Raw genomic sequence first — 13,666 nt, 5'->3', positions numbered from 1 at the left:
CAATCGCATGTATAATGTGAAATAAAAATGGTTTCAGTTAACCTTGTTGCTAAGCGCATGCTCAATCACATGTAGAATGTGAAATAAAAATGGGTTCTGTTAACCTTGTTGCTATGCGCATGCTCAATCACATGTAGAATGTGAAATAAAAATGAGTTCTGTTAACCTTGTTGCTATGCGCATGCTCAATCACATGTAGAATGTGAAATAAAAATGAGTTCAGTTAACCTTGTTGCTATGCGCATGCTCAACCACATGTAGAATGTGAAATTAAAATGAGTTCAGTTAACCTTGTTGCTATGCGAATGCTTAACCACATGTAGAATGTGAAATAAAAATGAGTTCTGTTAACCTTGTTGCTATTCGCATGCTCATCCACATGTAGAATGTGAAATAAAAAAGAGTTCAGTTAACCTTGTTGCTATGCGCATGCTCAGCCACATGTAGAATGTGAAATAAAAATGAGTTCAGTTAACCTTGTTGCTATGCGCATGCTCAATTGAAGTTGTGGCAACATTTCAAACACATCGCATTGGCCAAGAATGCGCCAAGTTGTCAATTTTGTTTTAAAATCATGTTTATCAATTATATGGCTACAATTCAAGTGATGTGATGTTACTTGTGATGTGAGCAGTAACGATTTGAAAGTTAACTTTAATGTTAACTGCGTTGTTAACTTTAACAAAGTTGTGAACAATCGGTCCTTTTGTCCAAGTTTTGCATCGAGTGTTTCTTAAAGAGCATGAAATCATTCATGACGAAACGGTAGTTGTTCACATATATATTCGAACTGTTTATTGAAGTCATTAATCATGTTTAATTAATCACCTATCATCTGCTAGCAAGCGTAATAGCAAGCTTATTGTATCACATGTATTTAAACTGGTAAGATCTAAAAATACAGATAAGTCTATGTATTTTTCATTTTCAACAGCATAATTAATTGTTTAGGTTTTAGCTGAATTTTAGCTGAAAAATTGCTCGCAATAAAATGACAAAAACTGTCGTTAAAAATATTCAGCAGTTTTCATCCAATTAATATGAAATTTAGTCAGAGAACATGTCTGTATATTGTCTTGAACCATAATTAATATTGGTCACCTCAGATCAAAACCGTCACTAATCAGATATAAGGTAATCCAAACTTGGTCAGAATACTTGTCTGCATGTTGTCTTGATCACTTATGAATATGTGTTATTTCGGGTAAAAAAACTAGGTCACTAAGTCAATTTTTAGTGGACAACTCCCTTACATAAATTAAATAGTTTTTAACCAATCGTTATGAAACTTGATCAGAATGCTTGTCGGTATGTTCGCTTGAAAATTTATGAATATAAGTCACTTCAGGTCTAAAACTATGTCATAAGGTCAAATCCCAGAAGAAAAAACCCTGTCTAAATTCCAATTGTTTTTAATCCAATTATTATCAAACTTGGTCAGAATAGTTATCTGCATGTTGTCTTGATAATTATGATCATATGTGACCTCAGGTAAAAAAGTAGGTTACTAGGTCAATTCTTAGAGAAAAAAGAGCTTTACAGTAATAACTGTTTTTCGCAAACCAAAAAGGTGTTTGTACACATTTACATCAGTTAATAAATTCTTGTAACTATGTACGCCCTTTCGTTCCACCGTCGTTAGCATGTATATTCACTTTACGTGTACTTCCTGCATTACAGTCGAACCCTGTTGGCTCTGTAAATTAATTTACACTGCCAATAGCATAACTATGCGTGGATACTCCCATACTGCTTTTGGCCATCAACTCAAAATCCATTTTAGACTCATCAAGACAATATACAACACATCTCTCTGTCTCTCTCTCCCTCTCTGTCCCGTATCGACTGTTTTCTCTACAGAGATAACAGAGGTCGAGTATTTGTAAATTGACTTTAAAACTGTTTTAGCAAATGTTACGGCATTTAAGCACATTAAAAAAAGGTCGATATAAAATGTTATTCAATAAATCTGTGTATGTTTCGTTACTGTTTAAAATGAATTGTGTTCAATTTGCGCACGACTATTTTGTGCACAATTAGTTACTCGCTGAATCAATAACTTCGGAAGCATCCACTAAAACTGATCAAGTGTGCAACATTGAAAACTATTGTTAAAAGTAAATACGCACATTGTAAATGCTTCCAACTAGCGGAAAAACTGAAACTGCTGGTGCCCTGTTGGAAAATTGTTTTTCATTATTAATGAGTACCAGAGACTTAGCGACATGACTGTTGTTTGGAATTAAAAATTGTAGTTAATCCAATCACCTTTGCAATCCTTGTAGAAGGCATGGAACATTTTTTGCAGTTTTGCATTCAGGAGAGTGTACCTCAATAAACTCAGACTCGAATGCCGACGTGTTTTGAATAAGGGCAATGGCTTTTTGGCTAACGAGTAGGATCGTTTTGTTGACTGTTGTTGGTAAGAAATTAGCACTTTAAATAGCCCTTTTTATTCCATCTTAGTTTAAACATATTTATTTTACAACGACTGTGAAACAAGTTATTACAACATTGTATTAATCACTCTCGTTGGCACGTTTTACGCGAGAGTGTGATATTGCGTTGTGGGGGAAACCGTAGATCCAGGAGAAAACCCACTTGTCCGGCTTGGTGACCACAAACCAAACTCACATGCGCCCAAAGCGGGAATCGAACCTAGGTCGCCTATGAACTATGGACACAAAACACCACAATCATAAATACAAATACCACAAACATACCACACACGCATCAAAATAGTTTAAAAACGTTAAGATAAATCTGAAGTCCTTTAGATCGACATTCCGATACAGGATAAATACAGAGAAAGTACTGAGTAACGATATACTCTTGTCAGATAAACAGACTAATGGTCGTTTTTCAAATTATGATTTTTTAACAAACTTTACAGTATGTCTTTATCTGCGTAATATAATTATTCATAGTACAAGTTGCATTGGCTATTTCGCGCCTAATAATGTTTCTAAGGCTGCATTTTCAAGCTAGAATTTACATCTATTATCCCGACACCCTCGCGACTTTGCTACTTGCAATAAACACTGGATATATCTGAGGATAGTTGAGGCTTATATCCCAGTAAAAGTTGTTGTTTTTTAACGTTAAATTAGATCTGAAGTCCTTTGGATGACATTTCGATACAGGAAAAATACAGAGAAAGTACCGAGTAACGTTATACACCTGGTAGATAAATACGTAAGTGCTGGTTTTTCAAAGGTTCTTTTTGAAGAAATACGTCTTTATCTGCGACATATTATTATTCATATATTCAACAATTTGAATTGGCTATTTTGCTCATGCATTTGTTGTTTGGGTTTTAATACCCAAATTTTAGTATCTTAAATGTCTTTGTAGACAACACTATTAAATTAGGAAAACTCGTCAAACTTTTAAAACTTGTGTCGATGTAACAGTCCATAGAGCAAGCACTGAAATACCAATACCAAAATGACAATTCAACGTATCAAGTTCATTTTAATAAATAGATCTATGTTATTTTGTATTTCCTTTCGTATCATAAACATTATAAAAGTGACAATGGTTGCTGAAATAAATATGCAACAACGTAATTACATTCGAATAGTTTCACCACCAGCTATTAAATGTTTGTAACATAAGATAAATTTACCACATATATTTATCACTGACATTGCTCGTGTGTTGTTACAAATTGCACAACGAATGTGTCACCATAAAAGCGGTAATTATCTCTTGATCTATTCATGACTCAAGCTCTCTCCTATTTGTTCATGCAACTTACATTTCCAACTGCAGTTTTGTGATGACTAAATGCATCAGCCCACTACCTAGTCATGATTTGTTCTTAAGGTGGTCCTCTTGGGTATTTATCCATGGAGTGTATGTTTCAGAAACAAAGGCATGCATCAATTTTAAAAGTTACACATACAATTCATTTTTCTTATCGCAGTCACACGATATGAATTTATAAAAGTGCTTTTATGATGTGTGTTTTTCTGAACGTATTTGAATTGTAGGTCAAGAAAACAATAAACAAATATCATAAGACTCATCTGTGCCAATTAACATACGCATTGAGCTAATCCTATGCGTTATACAAACCGTCTTATTCTGTCAAAGAAGTGTACTTTTGAGAGAAAGAAATTACTTTGACAAAAAGAGTGATATGTATATAGATTAAATATCTGACAATTTCACGGTGATGTGCTTCCAAATGCTTTTATGTGATTGTCTTTTCTGATAGGATATATGTCTATCTTTAAAAATCGTTCATTAATAGGATTTGTCCAGAATTTGAAATAATTACTGACGTTGTGATTTTAGAAACTACAAAAGTTAACACACATGAACGATTTCAGGACAGTTTTTGCCATGCGTGACATCTAAAAAGTTGTCTCCTAATGTATTGATTATTCATCGATCTTGCCTTAATTGGTTAATCCAATGTACCTTTTCATCTGAATTTTATTTCTGATTGAATACAACAATTGCCAGGGTTATTAGTCGGAATCATTTATCTTTAGTAGTCATACTACTTGATTGAAGATGCACTCTTACTCAGATTTACCACAATTAATAATAGTGTTTTAACATTCCAACAAGGATGACTAAATGTCAAAAACAATGATTCTGATGAAGGATATCGAGTTTAGATTACAAGAAATGAGCATAAAACACAGTATATATACCTTATAAGAGTGAAGTAGGCTACAATAAATATTTTAGCATTCACCAATCCTTCAAGCGTTTTCAGCTATTATATACACGGTTACAATCTCGTTATCAGTAATTAATATTTTCCATTAATGCATTATTTAGTAAGTAGTTAAAAATTTATCTGTCATATTTGATGTTCGTCATACATATGTATGTATTGATTTGAATAAGAGTGTCACTTTAAAGGTCATGCGTATATGATATGTAGTGTTATGAACTGTGGTCATATGATTGACGATTTAAAAAAAAAATGTTTTATTGTATCATACAAAATGTTTGAACGTATTGTTTTGGAAATTAAAAATCACAAACTCCGTTAAGACTTTAATATATATTAAATTCCTTTGCAAACGGTCTCATGAAATCAGACAAGTGCCAGTTCGAGAGAAAGAAACTGACTGTACTGCATATTGATGAAATAAAGAATTTAACGGCCGCATGCTTCCTAATGCTCTTGTCTCTTCTGGTTAATGGCGATTTAAAACTGTCTTCTTTGAAGATCGTTTTATTCCGACAAATAGGATTGTTTTGAAGTGAGTTATGATGTTGGAACGACAACTTAATAAAACGCACGATTTCCCGCCTATGCATGCATTTTACAAATACTATTCATAATAAAGATTATCTGTCGTTTTACAGAAGAAAGGAAGGGCCTTTGTTGTAACCTTTTCCCACCAGTTACACAAACATCTTTATAAACTTGCGAAGCACAGGCAATGTTTTTTTTTAATAAGTTAAATAGATATGTTTGACTGTAAGTGAAGTTAGACTTATTGTCTGATCCCTAGAGATCATCAATATGTTAGCAGTGTCTATTTAGTCGAATATTGCTACAACCAAAGTATCTGATGTGCTGCAAACACTTAAATTGACAACTTCACACGATGTTTATTTCGACCTCAATATGATATTATGTTGTAATGTTTCCTTCCAATGATTTTATATAAATGTACACCGTTAAAGACTTTTTTTTAAAAGATGAGTTATAGGCTTTGTATTGAATGCATGCATGTTGTTGCAATAAGAAGTGTACCATGTGTCCGTTTTCCAGGAACCATTAACATTTTCATCTTGAGTATAGTATTGCCACAACAAAAATTAAAAACCTAGTATCTAGATTTGTGGATTTTAAAAGCATTTGAATTAGTCAACCACTTAAGTTTGAAAAAATCATATAGGAGGTTATTGTGCAATTGTGGTCTTCCCGAAATTCATGTGGAAACATGCAGACTGATTGGAAGCAAGTCTGTACTTCAGGTAAATCTACGGTACTTTGATAAATAGAAATAGTTGTTGTGTACATAAACGTTCTGTTATAAGTTATATATTCTCTAATCTTGAAAGAGATCTAATATTTTCGCTACGAATAAAGACTTTATTCGGGCGTTCACGTGTCGTTCATGGAATGATTGAAAAGCACGGGTTTGCATTTAAATACAGATGCAAACATGGAAATACAGATACTAGTATTGGTATAATGATCCAAGATGTGCTGTTCTTACATTTGATAACACTAGGTATGCAATCAAATAGTTATCACGATATTGATAACTTTCCTCTTGATTCATTGCCATCCAATCTTTATCGTATGAATGGATATATACTTTTATACTGATCATTCTTGGAAAACTAATCAATATTTTCCATGAAGACTAAGTTTCCTGGTCCGTTGGTTCTGATGACACTTGAGCACGTCATATGGTCACTGGAATTTCGAGGTAGTTTCTGAAAGATAAGCAGTTTATTCAATGATACTATGCAGTGTGTTGTGTTGTACAATGACCATGGTTGGTATATACAATGGAAGAAACTACCATTGCAAACAAACGGCTATAAATAAATCATTGTAAAGAATGGCGATTTTGTTTTAAAGTTTACTTTGGTGTAGCAAAATAAAAAGCATTACTGAAGTGAAATGAAGAAAACAAAAAAAGTACCGAGTTTCAAATTGCTCTGAATTTTAAGTGTGTCCATCTAAACGTTTCTAAGGATTGAACTTTCAAAGGCTATCATTATCCAAGCTAGATTGTTTTACAATTTACTTCTATTATCCTGAAACCCTAACGATCTGCTACTTGCCATAATTCTGGATATATAACGAGAATAGTTGAGGCTTATACGACAAAGTACAACACATCCCTTGTTCTCTGTCGTATCGACTTTTTCCCAACAAAGATGAAAGAAATGGAGCGTTTTACTCACCAGCTATGTGAGTTACTATTACGACCTTCCAGCACAGCAAAATAGATAGTCGATAGTAGAGATACGTGCTTCCAATATACATGTTGATGTTTCTGTTCGGTTTTCATGGAGTAATGTTGTCCTTTCGCGCATGTCCAGTGATGCGAGGGTAAAATACAAACATCGATATAAACGGGGACTCAATCACCAATACCGATCAGATGTTGTGCAATATTGGAAATTATAGTTCGAATGAATGCTCCAGTGGATATGTTGCAGTTATAGAGAGAAGAAATCTCATTTAAAAACGCTGCAAAGCACCGCTTAGCTATTTATACTGAGTTTGACACTGTATGTGCATTGGGGAAAGGTGTGTTTCATTGTTAATGTGAGCCAGGGGCATTATGGACGGAGTCTAGTTCGAAATTAAACTTCGTAATTACACTCATCGTCCCTGTAAACAATTGGTGAAAGGCGTTGTCCATCTTTTGCATCGATGCAGTGAAGAGAGTGTAACTTAATTTGCTTTTTTAATTAGACGCGAAGGCAGAGAGGTTTAAGAATGAATTCTATGGCTAATTGGCAAGCGAACGGGATTATATTTTTGGCTATTGTTGGTAAGATTGTTGATACTAATAGTACTATGAATTATAATTTATCTTTTAAAATGGTATCAAAATATGGTTCAACGTTTTATTCACAATATGTATTCGTTGAGAACGACATTCCGATAGACGAAATATAAGACAAAATGTATGCGGAAAACTGCAGAAACAAGCTCAGTAGCCAAAAGTTTAAACATAAACCCGGTATAATGGCAATGGGTATACGCCAAAAACATAGAACATAAAAACAAAAAAATCACAAACAAGAAACATGGAAGAAAGCACAAAACTCCACAAACAGCACAGTGCATACATACTATATATAAAACACTAGGTATGCTTATCACAGATTGCTAGGTACTGCATTGGAACGAACCTTGAGTTTTGAAATATTGTATGAGGATTAATAAGCTCTATCGAATGATTTCGTCTTTGTCATATCTACGTGGTTATATTTATTACCATGTTCTTTAATGCTTTCGCCTTATTGCTTCCAGTGTGTGAATGCTCAAGTAATTGAAATTAACATTTTTAGACGACACTTATCGATGTTGTTATTAGCTTGTTAAACTGGTGACAAGTTGTTACAACGTTTGACAATAAAATTGTCTGTTCAACAAGTACTGGAGAGGCAGCTAAACATACTACGGCCGGCAAAACTTATAATGAACTTATTTCATATAAATGTGAAAATATATGTTAGGATGCAGTTGCATTAAAATAGTTTCAAAATGAGTTTGTTAGTTACATGATATCAATATACGTATACAATCATAAATGTCTCATTGAATCGTCTTCTGTAGCTATGTCACTATAGCAGCGATAAAATATCTCCTTATATATTGAATACTTATTTATCTCTTCTTAATTGGTTAATGCAAGCTACCCATTCAGCTGCAGTACATTGATAACTCAATGCATCAGCCACCACATAGTCATTCTCTTTTATTCAAGGATATATTTTTTTCTGGTTGTTTTTTCTTATGGAGTGTATGTTTCTACAACAAAAACATGCAGCAACCGTTATTAGAATAATTAATTTGTCCTATAGCTGTCACACGATTATATTTGTGTTTGTATAACTGCGTGAATGATGTGTATTTTAATGAACTATGCTCACATGTTGGGCAAGAAACAATTAACATATATCCTTCGATGCATCTGAACCAACTGATCACCTATAGAGGTAAGAAATAATTGATTAAGAAAGTAAGAAAACTCAAAAACTCCTTTGAGACTTTTGAACATATTGAGCCATTCCTTCGATGCATCTTTGCTAATTAATTAGACAGGAGGCATTAACGAATTTAATAGGAAAATAAGAAGTTCAGACTTTTATACATATTGATCATTCGTTTCTTTTGCATAATGCAAACGGTCTTATTCCATTACAGAAGAGTATGTTTTCTTCTTCAGATAGTGAAAAATTGTATAATGATGAAAGTATTGTCAATTTCATGACCGTTAAATTCCAAATGCTCTCATCTGATTGTCTCTTTTGATAAATATCGATAGAAATATGTCAGCCTTGAAAATTTTAAAAATGTCCAGAATATGAATTCAATAAAAACGCTGTGTTTCATTTTGTACTTAAAAAAAAGATGACAAACTTTTCAAATTGTTCACAACAAAAGCAATGTAGGACCTGCTATTTAATGTACATGTATTATTCCCGACATCTTCTGCGGCTTCTCATACATTGTCTTTAGATCTATTGATTATTCATCGATCTTCCCTTGATTGGTCGATACTACCTTCCTTTTCAACTGCATTTTGTTGATGACTAAATGCATCAGCCTATCTATTAGTAATTCTCTTTCAATACAAGTATCTTACTCTTCCCAGGCAGTGTTTCTTTCTGAAACCCAGGCATGAAACAAATTCCATAGCTCCAAGTAGAATTATTCAATAGCAATAACATTATTTTCATTGATTATAGGCATTACATGTGATGCGTATATACTGTGTGGTGTTATGGCCATGATCATATGTACGAATACTAATTTTTCGTACTACCAGCGGTTCATCTGTGTAATTTTATCATACGAAATGTATAAACGTATTTTTTGGGGGAAACTTTCCCCTCCACCAGCACACACAGACTCTCATTTTCTATTGAACTATTCTTATGCATAATACAAACGGTCTCATAACATCAGACAAGTTCCAATTTGCGAGAAAGAGGTCGCCGCTACTGTATATTGATGGAATAAACACTTGACACTTGAACGGCCAAATGTTTTCAATGCTCCTATATCCATGTCTTTTCTAGTTGATATCGATATCAATATATCAGCCCTTGTAATCGTCTTACGTCGTCGTAAAGTGTTGAAAAGAAATTAGTTTGAAATGATTGTTTTTACAACAGTTATCAAACATGAAAGATGTTTTGTGTTGTAGTGTCAAAGTATTGTACGAAGTGTATGAACTGATATATTTGGAAAATATAAATAATACACAACTTCACTTAAGACTTATAATTTTGATATTGAACCATTCCTCTGCATTATTAAACCAGTCTCATAGCCTCAGACAAGTGCTTATTTGAGAGAAAGACATTACCTCTGTTGCATATTGATGAAATAAACTGACAATTGAACAGCCGCATGTTTCCAAATGCTCCCATCTTATTGTCTCTTCTGGTTGATATTGATAGAAATGTGTCTGGCTTAAAACATTTTCGTCAAAAAGTCTTTTCTAGAAATTATTTATGACTTTTTTTACACCATTTAACATAAAAGATCTTCCGCATTTGCATGCATTTTACAAGGAAAATTTATAATAAAGTTATCTGTCTCTCCACAGATGCCATTCATCATAATGAATAGTACATGCATTTTACTTATTGTTCTCGTCGGTATTTCGACACCTGATGTGCTGCCAACACATTCTCGACAAAACACAGGTTGTTTATTTTGGCTACAAAATGACGTGTTGTGATATTCTTTCTCCAATCAGTTAAGTATGCTTATAATGTTTTAAAGATTTGCAAACACATATAGTTTTTTTCGAAAAAGTATACAATAAGATGTGTAAATGGCTATGTATTGAATATATACATTTTGGTTTGTGAGTATTTTTGTTCAGGTAAACAAATCTTAATGCGTAAGAAGTGTACTTTCCTCGTTCTGTCTGGTTTCTATGTATCATAAAATATCTAAGCAGTGTACATTTATTATTGCTACAACGACAGTTTCGGGAAAAGCATCTTTGACGTTTTTGTACAGTTGTCGTTTTCCATAACTTAAAAACAAACCAATTGCCAAACAAATATTGTATGTATTGATATCTGGATTAAGAATTTAATAGGAATATGTTTCGTGCACATTAATGTTCCGTTGTTAGTCATGCATTGTCTTATCTTAAAAAAATATTATATTTATTTTCACTTTTATTGGCTTTACAATTTATTCGAGTGTAATTGACACCATCACACGGGTAATTTGGACGTTCTTGTGTCGTCTTTTGATCTAATTTAAACGCATGTGTTTGTTCAATTATATACTTATTTTACAAACAATTATAAAATCTTTTAGACAAGGATATAGAGATACAAGATATCCATACATGAGATATGCAAAACTATTTCTTTTCAATGAGATCGTTATGGTGATATCAGTCAATTCTCTTTGTTTCATTGCCCTCAAATCATATTTATACAGTGATATATACTTTTTCTGGTCATTCTCGGAGAAACTAATCAATATTTACCATCAAGACTTAGTTTTCGGTTTCTGATGACTCCAGACCCAGCCATATGAGTATTGAGATGAAGTCGGGGGATTTTCAGACAAATAATCATTTTAGTCCATGATTACTTTTGAATACTAAGCAGTTCAGTATATTGCACAATAACACCATATTCGGAACACACAAAGGAAGAGACTTTCCTTCGAACGGCTTGTTCAGTTTGTTCAAAGTTTTTTGTGGTTTATCATTATTAGTGAAACATTACAACTGAATATGAAGTCAAAGAAAATATACAAGTATCGAAATTGTTTGCAATGAAAAAACAATTGCTCTGAATTGTAAGTATTGATAACTTTTTAAGTGACTTAAAGACAATCATTATCCAAACTAGATTGTTTTACAATGTATAACAACTGTCCCCACACCCTAACCATCGCTTTGCCTGCATTAAACTCAGAACATGTTTTATACTTATAGGACATAATACATCACAAGCATTGCTTTCTCTAATATCGACTTTTCTTAGGGAATATGACAGTAATTGAGCCTTTTACTCGCCAGCTATTTGAGAAGCTAATACGGCCTTTCAGGACAACAAACAATTTGGTCGATCTAATATGTATTTGAGTTCAATATATATATGTGGATGTTTCTTTTTTGCTTCCATAGAGTAGAGTTGTCCTTTTGCGCACTACCAATGATGCGAGAGTAAAAAAAAACATCGATATACTCTGGGACTAAATCATCAATACCTATAAGAAATTGTGAATTGTTGGAACTATTGTCGAGATATATACACACGCTGATATGTTGTATTTTCAAGTGGAAGCAACTTTCGATTTATAATATTTTAACGCCTTTGTTACCATAAATTGGCATACTTAACAGTGTTGGTTCTTTGAAGGAAAAGTTAACTTTTGGTGTTGTTGGTGTAAATCAGGGTCGATGTGAAATAATATTCATTGAACAATTTGCATTCTATTTTTTCACATGCAGTCGTGTTGGACATAGCATTATTTGCAGTTATCCATTAAGGAATGGCGATGGCTTATTGGCAAGCCAGCGTGATCGGTTTGTTAGCAGTTGTTGGTAAGATGATTAGTATTATCAATCATAAGTTTAACACAAGGCATTCAGATGAAGGAATATACAAAAAATGTAGCTCGTAATAAATGACCTTGTTTTGAAGTAGTGTGGCTGGATTTTTAAGAGTTTTAGAGAGTTCGTTCAATTGATCTGCTATTGCCAATCTTTGGCAATATCTTTGACAAATGCGAAAAATGGTAATAAGTATTACCGCGTTATTCGATGCCTTCGTTCATGTTTGAAATTCTCTTCATCGACATGGACACAATTGCATTAAAACACTTCAAAAACGTTTTGAACGTTTGTTGCATAAGATAAATACCACTGGCACTTTTGGTAACAGTTGGACAATTCCCAATGATGGTATACATATTAATTGTCTAATGTCGATGTACCTTAAACGACATTTCACCATAGCAGCGGTAAATTGTCTCTTGATCTATTGATTACGTATTGATTTTCCCTTAATTTGTTGATGAAATCTACAGTTTCAACTGCAGTTTATTGATGCCTTAATGCATCAGTCCTCCAGCCAATAAGCAATGCTCTTTCATCTTGGGTATTTCTCATGCAATGGATGAGTCTGGAACTGAAGCATACATTTGCTTCTGAACTATTCGTCAAACAATTTTTAATGCAGGAATCACTGCTGATTCTTTTGAATATGTATTTAAATGAACTAAGGAATACATGCAGTCAATCTATTGCATCAAAAATATTCATTAACGAAACAAGAGTTTACGAATATCAATTCAGAGATAAAACCAACCCAGACATTTGTGCGTAATACACACGCAATTGTGGATATAGGGGAGGATTATTAGGTGGGGTAATTTGAAATAAATGATGTGGAAACATATGTTTAAGAACACCAGCTTTCACCATTGAAGACTTAAATTAGCCATACAAATCTTGAAGGGGATCTCCCGAACCATAATCTTACGTTTGGAGCCTAGTTCTGTCGGTTCATGTGATGCATGGCGCAAGTTCAACCTCTCTGCCCCACGAAGGTGTTGCCCGCTGAAGTCTTATCCTGGATTCGCCATTGTAATGGTTTTATTCCATCAGACAAATGTCCATTTTAGTGAATTGCTTTATCAGAAACAGAGTTAAAGAATATTGATAGAATAAAAGGATGCATATTCTGAAAAGGTCTTATCTCCTCGCCTTGATTGATATCGATATGCTTGCCAGTGTCTTCAAGAACCTCTCATTCGTCACCAATTCTTACAATTACGAAAACTTCTAAACAACGTTAAATGATAACAAGAAGGTGTGTGTATGTATTTTATGATAATCATTGCATAAAAGATGATCCAGCATTCACAAAACAATGTTGTTTTTTTCTGTTTGTTTGTTTTTTAACAATAGAATTGCGCAAACATGAAACTTATGTTAAGTATGTGGTG

The 13,666-nt window shown here is 33.4% G+C and overlaps 1 protein-coding gene across 4 annotated transcripts in view; it reads left to right on the top strand.

The window, feature by feature from the left end:
* LOC128234966 (uncharacterized) overlaps positions 1 to 13,666 on the top strand; it is a 33,313-nt gene that overhangs the window by 11,959 nt on the left and 7,688 nt on the right. Inside the window, exon 1 of one of the 4 annotated variants that reach the window (XM_052949620.1) lies at positions 6,880 to 7,493. The exons of the other annotated variants lie outside the window; for them this stretch is intronic. Within the exon in view, the coding sequence (XP_052805580.1) occupies positions 7,439 to 7,493 (55 nt within the window). The 5' untranslated portion in view covers positions 6,880 to 7,438. Of the gene's footprint in view, positions 1 to 6,879; positions 7,494 to 13,666 lie in introns of those variants that run through there. 4 annotated transcript variants of the gene reach the window in all.

The sequence above is a fragment of the Mya arenaria genome, chromosome 5, assembly GCF_026914265.1.
Source record: "Mya arenaria isolate MELC-2E11 chromosome 5, ASM2691426v1".
NCBI lineage: Eukaryota > Metazoa > Mollusca > Bivalvia > Myida > Myidae > Mya > Mya arenaria.
The sequence above is the reverse complement of the archived record's forward strand: the minus strand, read 5'-3'. Positions and strand labels throughout refer to the sequence as shown.